Genomic DNA, 17,885 nt, shown 5'->3' on the forward strand with positions numbered 1-17,885 from the left:
TTGTGTGATGTGGGTCAGCTTGGACGAATGAGCGTCCTAGAATGATTGTTGTTTGTTTGACAGAGTGTGTTCGGCTTAGTTTGAGTTCGAGCAAAAGAGATGAGACAACACAAGATGGGAATGTCGTGGTTGTGAAAGCGATGTGTGTAGGTTGTGTCTGTTGTGAAAATTTCTGCAAGAAAGCTTGTTTTCTGTTGTGATGCGAGCAAAGTGTCAGCAGTTTACCCAGATTGGAATTTGAATGATTGGGCATGGAGAGTTCATAACTCTGATGACGATGTCAGAGAGAGGCGACCGGCCCTTAAAAGGCAGTGAGCCTAGGCTTGGCGTCAGTTATCCAGGATTTAGCGATAAGGCTAATTCGCCATGGGAAGTATCCGACTTTTTGCGGCAGTGTGTTTGTTAGCTGCTTGAGTGTGTGTGAACAGTGAAGTGAGAGTGCGTAAAGGCGTAGTCTTTGATGAGAGATTTAGGTTGTCTTTCATGTTTGACATACATGTGTTATAGATCAGTTATGATCCCGTGAAAGTTGCGAGTCCACTAGTTACGATTCTGGGTCAGATTAACAAGTTAATAGTATCAATTGAAACTGGTTAAAGAAGAAGTCGCTATGGCTAAATTGAGAGCGATTCTTGATAACATAAAAAGAGCCCTTAGTAACTCATTGGATACCTTTGAAGACTTTGTGGTTTCAAAAAGGGATAGAAAGAAACTTGCAGCTAATTGGATTGGCAAATTGATTGGAGGTTGGACTGGGCTAATTACCCGGTCGGAACTCGATCAGTTGGAGACCGCCTTAATCACAGAAGAAAAAAATATGCACGTCATGATAAAGTAATATCTCATACCCATATCGTAGATGAGAAATTGAAAACAGCCTTTTTATGGCTGTAGCTAAAGGACAGGAGGCACTAAGCATTTTAGAGAAGAGGATTAATGATTTCGGGGAGAAATTAGAACAAGTCCAAAGAGATGTGATTTATGTAGAAAGCGCTATACAATTAGCTTTTGTAGCTAGTGAGCTAACTCTACACTTAGGAAACGTGGCAAGCCAGATTCAACAAGTGGCAACCACGGGGGAAATCACACCCGACATTTTACCCCCCAGGGAATTTTTGAAAACAATTAAGAAAGTTCATGAAGCCATGCCAATGTTTATTCCTCCTGTAGAGAATAATTTAGCGGAGTTCTATCGAATGGCATCTGTGACTAGTACTAAGTTAAAGGGCAAGTTTCATTTTTCCGTAGAGATACCTGTTAAGAATGAGGATTCAGATTTTCGTTTGTTTGAAGTAAAGTCAATGTGGACACAGATGGAAACAGAGGAATTCGTGACTCGGGTATCGGTTGATCTGTCATATTTTGCTGTGTACCATAGGGACACTTGGGCTGTGACTTTGCCTAATTTAGATAGGTGTAGGATAGGGAAAGCCCATGTGTTGTGTGAACCTGTGTATGCACTTTTCGCGCATGCCGCACATTTTTTTTTTATGTGTACCTGGAAGAGCCTAGCTTTGTGCATAGTTGTAGGTTCGAGGTAAAGGCTGATTTTGAAATGGAAATATCACAAATTTTAAGTAATTTGTATTTTTCCTAACAGTACTTACCTCGAACTACTTTCTTAGGAGTATCTGGGATCTCCTCCCAACCGACCAGAATTTTGTGTAGTTTACCCTACTCCTGTTTTCTATGCGGGGTAACCTCTGGCGGAGTGATACGCGCCATGAGACGACCCGGGGTCAGAGAGCATGCTTGCTCAGGTCTCAATCTCCAGTAAGTTTTGACAGATAGGTTTCTACCAAGTCCTGTAAGGCACTCGGGGTAGTATGGGCGGGCCATAACCCGAAAGTAGTTCGAGGTAAGTACTGTTAGAAAAAATACAAATTACTTAAAATTTGTGATTTGTTCCAACACAGAGTACTTACCTCGAACTACTTTCTTAGGAGACTTATACCTTAGGAGGTGGGAGTGTCCCTCAGGACCCAGAGACCGTGATGAGGAGAGAAAAAAGGGAACCTAGATAGGAGGCTAGGTTCTGCTGACCCCCCAAAAGGAAAACACGAGAAATAGGGAAAACTACCCAAAAAACTATCTTAGTGTCTAAGTAACTCACCTCTGTAAAAATCCTTGGAGACATATTCATTCACTGACGGTGTATCCCATGGCAGTTAAAGGATTTTAGGGTCATTTCAGGGAAGGTAATAGGGGAAAAAAAAATGGGGATAAGGAAGGAACCTGTGTCTCTTGGACTTACTGCCCGTAGTTTTCCCCGGGGCTGCACCTTTAAATCTTTTGGAGCGCGGAAATGACGGAACCGAGAGTGAATCCGTCCAGGGACCTCCTCGAACAATCCTTCAAGTAGTGAGCTGTGAAGGTTGACTGACTAGCCCATGTACCTGCCCTCAGGATTTGGCCCACTGCCATGTTCTTCTCAAAGGCCAACGAAGTACTTAGCCCTCTAATGTCGTGGGGTCTAGGCTTCCCCGGAAGAGGAACCCCTGCACTACTGTAGGCTCTCATGATCACCTGCCGTAGCCAGAAGGAGATCGTATTCTAGGAGATTGGCTTCTTTACTAGTCCTGAAGAGACGAACAGACTCTTGATTTCGGGTCGAAGTCTGGCTGTCCTCTCTAAGTACTTCCGTACCGCTCTGACCGGGCACAGAAGTCAGTCCCTCGGGTTGTCCGAACGAGGGATTGCCGGCACTGAGAATCCTTCAAACTTGGGGTCCCAGACTGCTGGATTCTGAGTCTTGGCCACGAAGGATGGTACGAACCTGAAGGTATCTTCACGCCAGCCCTTCGAGTGTGATACCTCGTACGACAGTCCATGAATCTCCCCAACCAGTTTTGCTGATGCCAGCGCTAACAGAAAAACTGTCTTGAGGGTGAGCTCTCTGTCCAAGATGTCCTTTAGGGGGTTCAAAGGGAGGTTCTGACAGCATCTTCAGGACTCTAGCCACATCCCACTGGGGCACCCTAACGGTCTGACGGGGGCACGATTGCTCGAAGCTCTTGATGAGCATCGAGATATGTCTGGAGGTACCCAGGTCGATGCCCTTCAGGAGGAAGACTTGGCCCAGGGCAGCCCAGACTCCTTTAATGGCTGGGATGGACATGTTTACCTCGTCCCTGAGATAGACCAGGAAGTCCGCTATCTCCGGGATGGAGACCTGCAACGGCTTGATGTTCTTCAAGATGCACCACTTAGTGAAGGTAACCCATTTTGCCTGGTATACTGCGGCTGACGAACGTCTCAAGTACCCTGACATCCTTGTTGCCGTCATCACCGAATATCCTTCCTTCCTCAAGAGACGCTCGATAACCTCAACGCGTGAAGGCAGAGAGATCGAGGGTTTTCGTGGAACCTTTGACAGTGCGGTTGCCGGAGAAGGTCTGGTCTGTCCAGAAGGGGCCAAGGTGGAAGACGCACTAGTTCCTTTAGATCCGCAAACCACTCTCTCTCCGGCCACCAGGGCGCTACCTAAGTCATCCACAGGTTGTCCGCTTGCCTCACCCTGTTGAGGACTTGCCTGAGCATACCGAAGGGAGGGAAGGCGTAAATGTAGAGGTTGTCCCAAGGGTGTTTGAAGGCATCCTCGAACGCCGCCTCCGGATCTGGCACAGGAGAACAAAACACGGGGAGCTGTGCGTTCAGTCTCGTGGCGAAGAGGTCTATCACTGGTGAGCCCCACTTCTGAATGAGTCTTGGCCACTTCCGGGTGCAAGGACCACTCGGACCCTACCACTTGACCCATTCTGCTTAGGCCGTGGGGCAGGAAGTTTCTCTTCCCTGGGATGAATCTGGCTGAGATCTTGATATGCTCTACTTTGGCCCATTCCAGTAACTCCATCGTGAGGTCACACAGCTCCTTCGATTTCAGTCCTCCTTGCTTCTTTATGTAGGCCACCACTGTGGCGTTGTCGCATATCAGTGCCACGGTGTTTCCCCGGAGCCGATGGACAAACTCTAGGCACGCTCTTCGCACTGACATCATTTCTAGCACGTTATGTGCAGGCTCTTCTCTTCGGCTAACCATCTTCCTCTTGCTGTGCTGTCGAGGAGATGAGCACCCCAACCCTCCTTGGATGCGTCCGTGAACAGGAGCATCTCCGGAGGGTCGGCTGCGAAGGGCATTCCTTTAAGGGTGTTCGATCTGTCGTGCCACCACTCTAGGACTTCCTTCATCTCCGGGGACATCGGGACCACCTAGTGCGGGGAGTCTCTCTGGTTCCAGGTCTCCTTCAGGTTCCAGTGCACTCCCCTGTGAGACTAGCTTCTCTAACGACACGAGGTGGCCTATCAGTCTTTACCAGTCCTTGGCTCTCCTGGGCTGGTCCGACAGGAAGGGCCGGAGGATCTGGTCCAAGTTGTCCAGTTTCTCCGCGGAAGGGAAGGCTCTCGCCAACCGGAAGTCCAGGACCATTCTGTGGTAGTTCATCCTGGTGGAGGGTATCAGTTGGGACTTCTCCAAGTTGATGATGATACCCAGGACGTTACAGAACTGCAAGAGCTTCGCGCCTTGCTCCCTCAGTACTTCCCCTGAGGCTGAAAGCAACAACCAGTTGTCCAGGTACCGAATCAGGCGGATGCCCTGTTCGTGTGCCCAGGTTGAAACTGTTGTGAAGACCCTCGTGAAGACCTGGGGAGCTGTGGACAGACCGAAGCAGAGGGTCTTGAACTGCAACGTTTGGGTACCCCATTTTACCCTTAGGTACTTCCTGCTGGAGGGGTGAACAGGGATTTGGAAGTAAGCGTCCTTGAGGTCTATGGACATCATGAAGTCTCCCTCCCTCAAGGCTGCTAGGACCGACTTCGGAGAGTCCATCTTGAAGTCGGTCTTGCACACAAACCTGTTGAGGGCTGAGAGGTCTATGACTGGTCTCCAGCCCCCTGTCGCTTTCTCCACCAGTAAGAGTCTGCTGTAGAACCCTGGACCCGGGTTCTTGATTGGTTCTATTGCCCCTTTCGCCAGCATCGAAGAGACCTCTTCTTGTAGGGCCGTCCTTCTCAAGGGGTCTTTGGGTGCCAACCACTCCGCCTGCCGATCTGGTATCTGAGGTGGGGGGTCTGCCAGGAAGGGCAACCTGTACCCTTCTTTCAGAACTGTTACGGTCCACGGATCAGCTCCGTGGTCTCACCATGCTTGCCAAGAACGTTTGAGGCATCTCCCCCCTGAGGCTTCGGCAGGAGTAGGGGGCCTCACTCCCTACCTCCTTCGGGAGGCGCGGCCTGAACGACCTCTTCTGGCGGCCGAATAGGAAGGCCTGAAGGCTGACTGCGCAGCAGGCGTTCCTCTACAGGGGGGCTGCGAAGGCTGAGGTCAGGCTGTAGTAGGCGCGAGGAGGGAGAGAGACGTCGGAGGGTGTCATTCTATGGGCAGGTCTTCTCACTGGAGGGGGTCTGGGTTCTCTCGCATCCTTTAGCTTCCTGACCCTCTCTACTGTCTCCTCCACTGCCTTCAGGGGGAACACTGAGTTGTCCCACAGGGGTAGGCTCCTCAGGGACCTCACTTCTCTGTCCGGGAGCCTCCTGACGAGCTTGTTGAGCATAGTGTCCCTCTTCCGCAGTATCCTATTGGCGGCCTGCGCGCTGGACTGGCAAGAGAGGAACTTTAGGGCCTTACCTCCCGAGCTAATCAGCTCCTTCAGCAAGGCCTGGTTCTCCGGGACTGCGAGATCGTGCGAGGACTGAAACCCCACCAGCATGGAGGCCCACCAATCTAGCCACGATGATACGTGTACCAGGTCCTTGGTTAGCTCCTCCATCATGGAAGTTTCCCAAGGGGAGAAACAAACTGGGGCAATGGTAACTCTCTCCTCTGCTGCTCCTTGTCCCAGGATGGCGACTGCTGGCTCCACCATACTGTGACCAGCGCGGTGTCCTTCGGGAAGGTAGAAGCGGCTCTGTGTCTTTAGGCCCTGGAGAAGTTTGGAGGCGCTCTGGCTCTTGGGAGCTTCCGCGTGGTTGGCCAAGATCCTGTCAACGTGCGCCATACCCAGCCTAACATCCCTAGCCAAAGGAAGGGCTAGTGAGGGCCTCTGTTGTACAGGTGCATCCACCAGCCTGCTGAGGCTCGAGAGCCAGACTTCGTCAGTGGAGGGCTCAGGTTCGTCCAGTCTTTGGTAACGCCTAATGAGGCCTATCACTCTCCTGTAGGCCGAACCTTCTACGCCGTCATCTACATTCTCCGTCGGACGCTCAGCTGCTCGTGACGGAGGACCTCCAACGGGGGGAGCCGCACGGGGAGGAGGCATCTTCCTGGAGTGGTCCAGTCTCGGCGGTTCAGGGTGTAGGACGGGCATCGCTGCAGGGACAGAGGCCTCCGTCCTGGACTTCTCTCTGCTTCTGGAGGTCCAGGGGTCTGCGGGGTTGCTCGTAGAAGGAAGGAGTCTCTCACGTTCCGGACGACTCACTGTTGATTTTGAGGCCAGGACGCGGCTGCCTGACCGAAGGGGTGACTCTCTCCGCTGGGCGGATGGAGTCGGAACCTTCGCGGACTTATGCCTGTCCCTTGGAGCCTGAAGAGACGACTCCCTCCGTCGATCATACCTGCTGCTGGGGACGTACCTCACTGGCGAGCGGGCCCTAGGGAGCCAGCCCGAGGTGCCCGGGACTGCTGACGCCTCCAGGAGTTGGCTACGTAGGATGACGACCCGCACCCATTCTTCCTCCGGGGAGTCGCTTCTCCTATACTTCCTCCTGGGGGATCTAGAGCGCCTACCCACGTGGCGGGATCTGGAACAGGATCGCGAGCGTGACCGTCTCCTGCGGGGCCTATCTCGCCGTCTCCTATGGTCCCTCGGGACTCCGAGGAGTAGGAGTAGGCCTCGACCGAGCCCGAAGACTTGTAGGACCTCACTGAAGGGCCTGAGTCGTGCCGCATTGCTGTTGGGTTCACACGTCGTTCGGTCGGCGACGAAGGCTCCAGGAGGACGGACGGGAACGTAGCCGAAGGCGCTGGAGGGGAGCGGGGGAGCTCCTCGCTGGGGAACCAGGTCTCGAACCCCTCTTCCATCCTCAAGGGTGATCTGAAGGGCGTCTTCGGAGACGCCCACGTGAGGGGGTCTGACAGCGGCGAGTCTTCCTTTTCGGCGGCACCCTCGGCTGTGGACACGCCTGAAATACATGCCCAAGAGGCAGGAGAAGAGGCTACAGCAGTTTTTCCCCACATAAGATCATCCGACGAGATGGGGCCTGCTTGCACCAGGGCTCCGTCCCCCGAACACACTCCCCTCCCTCCCTCAGGCCCCCCACTTGCCTGGATCGACGACACAATCCCACTATCAGGTAAATCAGACTCCTGTGGAAGGGCCACAGGCCTCTTCCCCGCAAATGACTCAACTCGTCCCCTACTCTGGGTAGGGGAAGGCGGCAGAGAGACTCTGTCCGAAGAAGTGCCGGGCAAAGCAAGAGGCGAAGAGACGCTCGGTTTCCTAGGCGATCTCCTAGAGGACTTCTTTTTCCTGGTGCCGTAGTGCACGCACTGCACCTCGTTCCAGGACACGCACTCCGGACACGTGGCTGTAGAGGAACACACACTGCCCCTACACAAAGAACACAAGGAGTGCGGGTCAACTTCAGGCTTTGAGAGGAAGGCGCCACACGATTTTCCGGGCATAGGCCCAGGGCAACGATGGGGATGCTCCATAACGCACTAGTAAGGCACCGCGAGACACAGGAACACAGAGGGAAATGGATAAGGAAGAGCACAAAGGGACCAAGTGGGACCCGCGTGAGACACAAAGGGGGTCGGGGACACAAAGGGTCGCACTGGATAAGGAGAGAGCGTCGGGATGTTATCCGCGACGCGACCAGAAACTTACTGGAGATCGAGACCTGAGCAAGCATGCTCTCTGACCCCGGATCATCTCATGGCGCGTATCACTCCACCAGAGGTTACCCCGCATAGAAAACGGGAGTAGGGTAAACTACACAAAATTCTGGTCGGTTGGAAGGCGATCCCAGATACTCCCAAGAAAGTAGTTCGAGGTAAGTACTCCGTGTTGGAACAAAGTTAATTTAGGACATCGTTGGATTGTGTCTGTGAGACATGAATCAAATTACAAGGTGATGTGCGACTCGGGGAATGAGGTTAAATTGTTGACCCCAGGAGTCACTGTTTTGACACATCAGGACGCGTGTTCTGTTCAAGGGGACGGGTACCGTATACCTGGCCAAAGGAAGAGTGAATGAGTGACAGTTAGGGACACTTCTGTGTTGAATGCTTCTGTCCTCTTGCCAGGTGTAAATGTGTCTCACATGTTAGTTCACCTTAATCTGACTAGACTCGGAACCATGTCCTTAGATCACCTCCCTTTCTACGAACAGTTCGTGGATTTAAAAACGTTACATAGGACTTTAAGCGTAGGCTTTTATTTAGCTAGTATATGTGTGTTTCTTGCCGTCCTGATTGGACTGAGTATATGTTGTAGGCCAATAGTAGGTGATCCTGCCTTTCTCCGATGGCGGAGGGCAGAGGGGGTCGGAACAGTCGTGCTGACAGATCCTCTGCCGGTAAGGGAAACTTTGGTTTTTGAATTACAAGTTCCAAGGAGGACCGCCTGCCAGGTGTCTCACACCGGCGAAGGTCGAGGGAACATTCTTACACAAGGTGGGGCTCCAGTGTGTCCAAATGAGCCCTCAGGTTTACGGACGAACGTACCGTCACAGGCACGGTTTTAAGATGTAACGACCCAGTTGGTGCCGCCTGTAGGTTTAGAGTGCACACAGATGTTTTTTGTTTTTATGTACTAGTACTCTGGTTTGTAAACACTTTGCTAGTGTGATACTGTATAGCTATATGAGAATATCATGATCGATAACCTTTTTGGTGATTTTTCCCTTTATATGCGATGGACATCATGTACCTAGACTATGTTTCATTTCACATTTTTTATTTTTGTATATGTATCTCTTTTTACTTATGATGTCTCTGTGGATCTATATATTTTTCTTTTCCAAAGGGAATGGTTTGGTTTTATGTACTGTGATTTTTTGTCAACTGTTATTGTACCATGTCTCTAATTACAGAATCCAGGGCGGAGAGTGAGACCAAGACGTAACGCCTCCCCTGTGATCTAAGAGTAGCAAAGTTGTCACTTACGCGAGCCCGAGGATTAAAATCCTAAGTTGAGTACTTTTTTTTGTATGATTTGTTTTACTCAAGGAAGTCTTCGGATTTCAGTTGCACATTTTTTTGGTTCTTAGCTCTTGCTTGCCTATAGTTGTCAAGATATGCATTGTTCTCAGAATTACTTGCCACAGTTTTTTTTTAGCTTTATACCTATGTAACTTTTTTCAGTAATTTGTTTACTCATATTTACTCATATGTATTGATTTTCAGAGTTAATTACTGCAATTTTTGTTCTTTTCTTTTTTCAGTATATAATCTTTCTTTTGAATATATAATCCTTTTTGTGTATATAATCTTTTTTAGTTTGTTTTTGGTTCCATTTAATCACATTATATATCTTGTGTGTTTATGTGGTTATAGTTCCTATTTTACTCATGATTAGAAGCACAACTACTGTAATGAGATATGTGAACTTGCTTTGTTCAGACTTTGTAGTTTTTTTTTTCTTTTTTTTTTGTGGAAAAGTTGAGGTTTTGTGCACCCAGAGCGAACTGCGGCAGAATAGTAATGTTGGGGTTTGAATTTAAAGTAAATTTTGATGATTGTTTTTTTTTAGTTTACCACAGTTCCAGGAGTAACTGTAACTTGGTATGGGGGGATTTGTCACGTAGACACCGCTTGAAACCCCTGTTGGAGGTCATGTAAATGACCTCTGCCTGCTGGTTCACCTGGGAAGGCATGCTGCCTCAGCTTCCACCAGCGACAGGATTCTGTCACCGTCTCAATCTGCTGACAAAGGGTTTTTGTTGTCACGTCATTGTTCTTACAGATTGCTTGGGAAAGCAGCAGCCAGGAGACGAAGGGTTTCCGGATGAACATCCGGTTAGTGACAAAACAGACTACTACCTCGATACCCCTAGGACACGTGGCATCTCCCCATGGACGCCATTTACTACGTCCTGCGGTGTGCCACGCCTTATCGGCAGTCGGGATGGAGCTGCTGTTAGAGTTAAAGGGCTCGTATTACTCCGTTTTTCAAGACCACCACCATAAGAACTTTGTGTAAAATCATACTTGGTTTTTTTTAAGTAGACAGTTAAAGTGTGGGTACTAATTATATAATCATTAAGCTGTCGTCTCCTCGCTGATTGCTCACCCAAAAAGAATTGTGATGTTTGAAATGTAAAAGAGCACTTATCATTTTTTGTGAAATCAAAGACGCTCTGCCGAATTTTCATCTAACTTAGAAGTGCTCAAGAATAAGCTGTAATTATTTACTTAAATACAATAAGTTAAACTGCAGCCTAATCACTGTCTGATCCCGCTTTCGGAAAATTTAATTTGCTTTAATTTGTCTATAACTTGACATATGACTGACGGAGGTCTCAGCAATGACCTGGGAGAGGAAACACAGATGTGTCTTTTCTACTTCCTTTCAAGCTTACTATTGTTGATAAAAATGTATGCTTTTATATCAATGATATAAAAAACATGATACTCATTGAGCCCTTTTCCTTTACAGGAGGAGCTGATGGAGAATTGTACAGCATTGTTCTGCAACCACAATGGCAAAGACTTTGGTGGACACACCATGTGCAGAACTCATGCCCCCCTGCTGCATCGTGTCGGGAGCTCTGAAGTATTGGGACCTGAAGGGTTGCCCCACCTGCTCAACCCTGCTGGCCAACGGCTTCGGAGAACCCCTCCCAGTCAACATAGAGACTAGGGACACAGCGAGGGAGACCCTTCGCAAATGGGTAAGAGGGTTCCAAAAGAACTCTCTGGGACCATACTTAACCCAATGACTCCCTAAGGTGCCTTCTGTTCCCCAAGGCTCTATCAAATGCAGTAGTGCCCCAGGAACAGGTCCAGCCTCCTCTTGTACAACTGAAGATCGACCCAGACATAAACAAGGCACTGAAAGGCATGGACATCCACCAAGAAAGGATGTCAGAAGTGTCCACTGACACGGAGCAGAACCTACAGCAAGGAGGCCCTGAAGAAGACGTGGAACATCCACATGCGGAAGAAGAAGGATCCGTTCCAACGGCAACCGATGACCCTTAGTTCGCCGTGACGGCATACCAACCTATCCCGTCAACCTCTTCAGCCCCAACTCCTCAACCAGTTGCACAAGTTGACAAGAGTGAAGCAATCCTCACGTCAATCCAGCGGATGTTGGAATCGTTCCAGAAGGAACAAGAGACGATGAAGCAGTCAAGCAGCAGCAGATACTGCTACAGGAAAGGGCAGACCGCCCTGGACCTTCCAGGGGCTCCATTAAGAAGCCCCTTAGTGTTGGATCTCCCTCACTGCTCTGAAACCAACCCCTGGAGGTATGCGGAGCATATGCCCATGATGAATGGGAAATTATTCGTCTCAGAGAAGTTGGGAGCCAAACTAATTGAAAATCTCGAGTTGTGGCCTAGCTTTTCAGCTTACCCAGAATGTTACGTGAGACTACGGGATGAACATGAAGCCCGTGAGGAAACGGTACCCAAAGAAGTCATTGTCTTCGAGCATGACAAGGCGCAAGCCATCCACCTGAAAGCCTTGAAAGGAGCTGGGTACACCAATTCCTAAGTCTCAGCACTGAGCATGAGACACCCCACCTTTTTTGCTCCTACCTCCATCTCTCTCCCCTTTTCAGAGAAAGCACTAGACTTTGCCATCAAGGCAGTCAAAGAGGGCAAACCCTGCCCAACCCTAGAGGAAGGCAAACCATTCTCTCTAGCAATGCCTACCTGCGAGAAGTGGAAGAATGTCCACCTAACCTGGCTAAGTCTCACATGGGGACCCTTGTGAAAGACATATATGCTTTGCTCAGAGCAAGGAGAGCCTGCAGAGAGTTCATTTTTCCCTCAGCGACCGTAAAACACGAACCCAGGAAGCTGATTTCCTTGTGAATCCGGGGTAAGGACCTTTTCCCACAGGAACTGGTCCGAGAGACCATAGCCAGAGCAGCCACAGAGAATAGGAACCTTCTCCAAAAGTGGGGCATGACCTCAAAGAAGAAATCTTCCTCAGGCAGAGGTCCCCAGCCTAAGAACAAAAAGGCAAGGAGACCACACAGACCTACGCAACTTCCTGCCGTGACCATGACCACGATGCCGCAAACTATGACCACGATACCTCAGACCACCTTCTAGAATCTAGATGGTCCCTCGACAACTAGTAGTCCAGTCGCCAGCGTTTAACCCTAGCTTTGAGAGGCAGTCGACTTCCTTTCGCCCTCACAAAGGTAAAGGCCCAGGGAGAAGTTCCTCAGGAAACCCCTCTCGAGGCCGAGGAGGACGTGGTCACGGAAACAAGTCCTCAGGACCCCCCAAGCAATGAAGGGCTCCAGGTAGGGGGCAGACTGTATCACTTTCGGGATCGCTGGACCTTCGATCCCTGGGCCCACAGCCTAATCACGAATGGACTTGGGTGGAAATGGAACAGAACTCCACCCCGTTTTCCAGAATTCTTCCAACACTCCACCCCCTCGTTAGAAGAATATACCTCAGAACTCTTCAACGAGAAGGTAATAAGGAAAGCGAAGTCCATCAAATTCCAGGGAAGGCTGTTTTGTGTTCCCAAGAAAGACTCAGACAAACTCAGAGTCATTCTAGACTTATCTCCACTCAAGTTCATTGAGAACAACAAGTTCCAGATGCTTACTATGCAACACAAGGCGCCTTCTACCAAAAGGGGCGTACACAGCCTCAATAGACCTAGCAGATGCTTACTGGCATCTGCCAGCCAGCCGCCCTTTCTCCTCCTACCTAGGATTCAAGCAATGGAAGAAGAAGTTTGTCTTCAGAGCAATGCCCTTCGGACTGAACACAGCCCCAAGGATATTCACGAAGCTAGCAGGCACAATCATCCAGCAGCTACGCTCCGAAGGAGTTCAAGTGCTAGCATATCTAGACAATTGGCTGGTGTGGGCAGCATCCATGACTACTTGTCTGCAGACAGCCAAAAAGGTGATCCAGTTCCTGGAACACCTAGGCTTAAAGATCAACCACAAGAAGTCTCGCCTTTCACCAGGTCAGAAATTCAAATGTTTAGGAATCTAATGGGACTTAGAGTCACACCACCTCTCCATTCCATCCAAGAAGAGGAGAGAGATAGAGGGAGCTGTCAAGAGACTAATCCGTCACAAGAGGATTTCAAAATGCCAACAGGAAAGAGTATTGGGCTCTCTCCAGTTCGCAGCAGTGACAGACCCGGTGCTAAAAGCACGTCTAAAAGATGCGTCAGGATTCTGGAGAAGATACGCATCAAACGCTCGAAGAGATCAACTAAGGTTGACCCCGACCCTATTGCGTACGCAGTTAAGGCTGTGGTTAACAACCAAGAGCCTAGCACGGACAATTCCTCTGCAACCACCACAACCATCCTTGGAAGGATAAGGCGGCCCTTCTCACGAGAAAAAAGTGCAAGGGAATTGGTCGCACCAGTTCAAAACCTTTCACATCAACATTTTGGAAGCTATAGCAGTTTTCCTGACATTGAAGAAACCATCTCCCGCAGGGCAATCCTCATCAGATTGGTCCTGGACAATGAAGTGATACTAAAATGTCTAAACCGACAAGGCTCGAGATCGCCTCACATCAACCATGTGATATTAGCCATCTTCTACCTGGCGAGGAAGAAGGGATGGCACCTATCAGCAGTTCACTTACAAGGGTTCCGCAATCACGACGCTCTATCCAGGCGAAAGCCCATAGAGACAGAATGGTCCCTAGACGCAGACTCATTCTCCTTCATCTCGGTTAAAGTCCCGGTACTGCAGATCAACCTCTTCGCAACGAGCGACAACAAGAAACTACCTCGTTACGTAGCCCCTTATATGCATTTGCATTTACCTGTTTCCATCAACCAATCTCCTGCTAAGAGTCCTCGACAAGCTAAGATACTTCAGAGGGACAGCAGCAGTAGTGGCTACCAAGTGGCCCAAAAGTAATTGGTTCCCTCTAGTTCTAGAATTGAAACTGAAGCTGTTTCCTCTGCCGGATCCAGTATTATCCCAACTGGTCCAGTTGACTGTCTACGCTTCATCCTCGAGAACCAACAACCTACATCTCATGATTTTCTCGCCCTAGCGGCGAACAAAAAGTTTGGAATCTCTAAGGATAAAGTTGACTTCATCGAAGAGTATAAGTCAAGTTCGACTAGGAGACAATATGAATCGTCATGGAAGAAATGGGCTTCCTTTGTGAAAACAAGGAAACCAGCAGAAATATCGATAGATTTCTGTCTCGCATTCTTCATATATCTACACGAACAAGGCCTGGCTTCTACTACGATTACCTCGTGTAAGTCGGCCCTGACTAGACCACTTCTGTACGCCTTTGAGGTGGACCTCTCTAGTGAAATCTTCAATAAGATCCCAAAAGCATGCGCTAGACTCAAGCCAGTAACCCCACCAAAGCCCACCACATGGTCTTTGCACTATGCTTCGAACCTAAACAATGAGGATTGTACTCTAAAGGATCTAACACAGAAAGTCATCTTTCTGTTTGCAATAGCCTCAGGGGGTAGAGTTAGTGAAATAGTGGCCTTGTCCAAAAACGAAGGCCATATTCAGTTCCTAGACAGGAGAACTGAACCTCTTTCCTAATCCTGCCTTTCTTGCCAAGAATGAGCTACCCACTAAGAGATGGGGTCCTTGGAGAATCTGCCCACTGAAGGAAGATGTCTCTCTATACCCAGTAGTGTCTCTAAAGGTCTATCTTCGAAAAACTTCAGACTTCCAGGGAGGACAGCTCTTCAGAGGCGAAACCTCAGGGTCAAACCTATCCCTAAGACAACTGAGAGCGAAGCTCACCTACTTTATTCGCTGAACGGATCCTGACAGTACACCCACAGATCAAGATCCAAGGAAAGTTGCTTCTTCGTTGAACTTCTTTCAATATATGGACTTTGAAATATTGTACTCCGCTCATACACTGGGTGGAGATCATCCAGGATCTTCTACAAACACTATGCGAAGCAAGTACACAAAATAAAACATTTTGTGGTGGCGGCGGGTAGTGTCATAAAACCCATCGTCTAGGGCTGCGATGAACAGTGGACTGTTTTGGGACTTTACAGTGTGTCGGGTGCATGGGTATACGTACCTTCTAGTGCAAATCATAACGATGATTAACAGACTGTTCCATATAGGTGCATAGGTGACCAATAACACCAGTGCCTAGTGAACGTTTGCATCACAATGTTTATGCATGTCCAAAATCTGAGCAAGTCAGACAGATTTGGTTTCACATCTCCATTGAGTGGCATTATTCCGATAATGAAATTTTATATATTTTTCCCTTACAAGTGGAAATATGAACCCTGATGTGTATTAATGCTGGATCAGATTCATACTTTATTGTAACTACATTTGATAATTTAGTTGCAAAATAAAGATACTAAAACGTATCTGCCTCTTATTACTGCTACCTCAATTGCATACAAATTAAACATGCCAGTTTTATTTAATCCCTATACAGTAATGGCATAAAACTTGAAATCAGTATACAGATGTCCATGGTAAGTAAAAGGTAAGCTCTAAAGTTTTCCCTTTTGTTCTTACAGAAATACAAACTTTGAATCCTTAGCAGACCAGATAAGGAAATCCATTCAAGGTAGAAGGCATATACAGAAACCCACAGCTATAGTAATTTCCAGTTAATTCTCTGGTATGCTTCCATCAGGATGACATGGCCCGAGCCCAAAAAGCGGATTTTGAGCGAAGCGAAAAATCTATTTTTAGGTGAGATGGCCATGTCGTCCTGATGGAAGGTTCCTTCAGTAGCTTCGTTTGGATATATATGACTACCATAAATATTCCAAGAGAATTAAACTAAAGGTTTTCACAGAATTCTAACTTCTGGCGCAAGTACCCTAAAGGTTTCCCTCTAGGATATCGTATATCAACAGGGGACGCATGCATTAACACGGCACATGGCTATCTGCACCCCACCTGGCGTTTACGCTTCGAGGGGGAAAGGTGGCGAGGTAACTGAGGAGCCGTTCCAAAGTTACCCTCCTTCGTTACTGTTACGGTACTCGCAACGTAAACAAACCGTCCGCCATACTGTGTGACGTCATGTCCGTCCTCATTCCAAATTCTAGCTTCCAACCAGCCTTCGCGATACAAAATAGCAGGGAAGGCCTGCCAGGCTGAACTGGAACAGTTGGGCGGGTCCATCAGGACGACATGGCCATCTCACCCAAAAATAGATTTTTCGCTTCGCTCAAAATCCATTTTTTGGGCTCAAGCCATGTTGTCCTGATGGAAGTGTACCAGAGAATTAATGTATCGTGGATTTTTTCCCATTTCAAGTGCCTTCTACTCCGACTAACATTCCTGCGGTCTGGTGACCGAAGAGACCGTGACATCTACGTTAAATGTCACTACCAGTGGCATTACAATGACATGGCTTCCCGCCCCCCTGGCAGGGAAGTCCTAATTGGACAAGAGGAACATCTTGAAGTAACCTGACGAGGATAGACTCGCCTGGATGAAGAGATCGTGCCGGTCTCGAAGAAAGATCAGAAGGGTAAATATTTGTGTAGGAACAAATTTTATACCAATAGGTGAATGTATATTAGGTATTAGGTATATTAACTATAATAAACTCTAGAAATAGGTTCAATAAAACAAGAACAGCAATATATTTTCGTATGAAAGATAGGAGCGAAATCAGACGCATATGGTAAATAAAATAAATATTTTTTTGAAAATTGCATGGAAAATTATGTACAATAATAATATTGGATAATAGACATAGATTTTCAGTAAGACGGTGAAGCAGAATCTGAAAGGGAAATATTTTGCCTTTAGGCATAAGTTCCTTGAGGAACGCCAGTCTTTTAAAATCATAATACACTTCATGTCCAAGAACATGTGGCACACGTGTAAGAATCTATGTCACTTCACCTTGATAAAGAACAGTCTATTAGTGACACTAAGTGTCCCTTGAAATCACTATGTATCTCACTAGGGTCAACACAGGCACCCGTTTGAGTTAAAGTCCCGAAAAAACTCACTGTCCTACACAGCACTAAACAGCCGGTTTCATCACGCTACCTGCTGCCACCACGAATCTCTTGACTTCGTGCAACTGCTTCGAATAGTGTTTGAAGAAAACTCTAGGGGACCTCCAGCCTGTGAAGGATTGAAGGCTTTCAAAATCCATTCCTTAGAAAAATTTTGAGAAGAGGCGACTTTCCTAGGATCATGACCTGCGGGTGTACTATCAGGATCCGCTCTGCGAATAAAGTAGGTGATTTTCGCTCTTAGTTGTTTTAGTGACAGGTAACTACCCGAAGTTTCTCCTTTAAAAAGTTGTCCTCTGCCAAAGTCAAATTCTTCGAAGATAAACCTTAAGACTCTCCACTGGGCATAGAGAGACATCTTCCTTCAGGGGACAGATTCTCCGAGGGCCCCATCTTTTGGTGGGAAGTTCATTTTTAGCGAGAAACGTGGGGTCAGGGAAGAGGGTAAGTTCCCCCGTGTCGGCGAACTGTATCTGGCCCTCTTCTCTTGATAATGCCACTATTTCACTGACTCGGGCTCCCGAGGCGAGAGCAAAAAGGAAAATCACTTTTTGAGTCAAGTCTTTCAGAGAGCAAGACTCGTTGTCCAAGCTAGAGGCAAAATGGAGCACCTTATCCAGGGACCAGGTGATGGGTCTCGGTGGAGGTGCTGGACGGAGTCTAGCACACGCCTTTGGGAGTTTATTGAAGATTTCGCTGGATAAATCTATTTGGAAGGCGTACAGAAGTGGTCTAGTCAAGGCCGATTTGCAGGTGGAAATCGTATTGGCTGCTAAGC

At 48.3% G+C, this 17,885-nt stretch overlaps 1 protein-coding gene across 1 annotated transcript; it reads left to right on the forward strand.

Moving 5' to 3' along the window:
* Positions 1–9,550: 9,550 nt before the first annotated feature.
* LOC137640003 (uncharacterized) lies at positions 9,551–15,343 on the forward strand. Its single transcript, XM_068372348.1, has 2 exons — positions 9,551–10,138; positions 10,599–15,343. Exon 2 carries the CDS (start codon positions 12,729–12,731, stop codon positions 14,022–14,024), a length of 1,296 nt encoding a protein of 431 aa, XP_068228449.1. The 5' UTR covers positions 9,551–10,138; positions 10,599–12,728; the 3' UTR covers positions 14,025–15,343.
* The last annotated feature ends 2,542 nt before the right edge of the window (positions 15,344–17,885 follow it).

Source organism: Palaemon carinicauda, chromosome 4 (genome assembly GCF_036898095.1).
Source record: "Palaemon carinicauda isolate YSFRI2023 chromosome 4, ASM3689809v2, whole genome shotgun sequence".
Classification (NCBI taxonomy): Eukaryota; Metazoa; Arthropoda; class Malacostraca; order Decapoda; family Palaemonidae; genus Palaemon; species Palaemon carinicauda.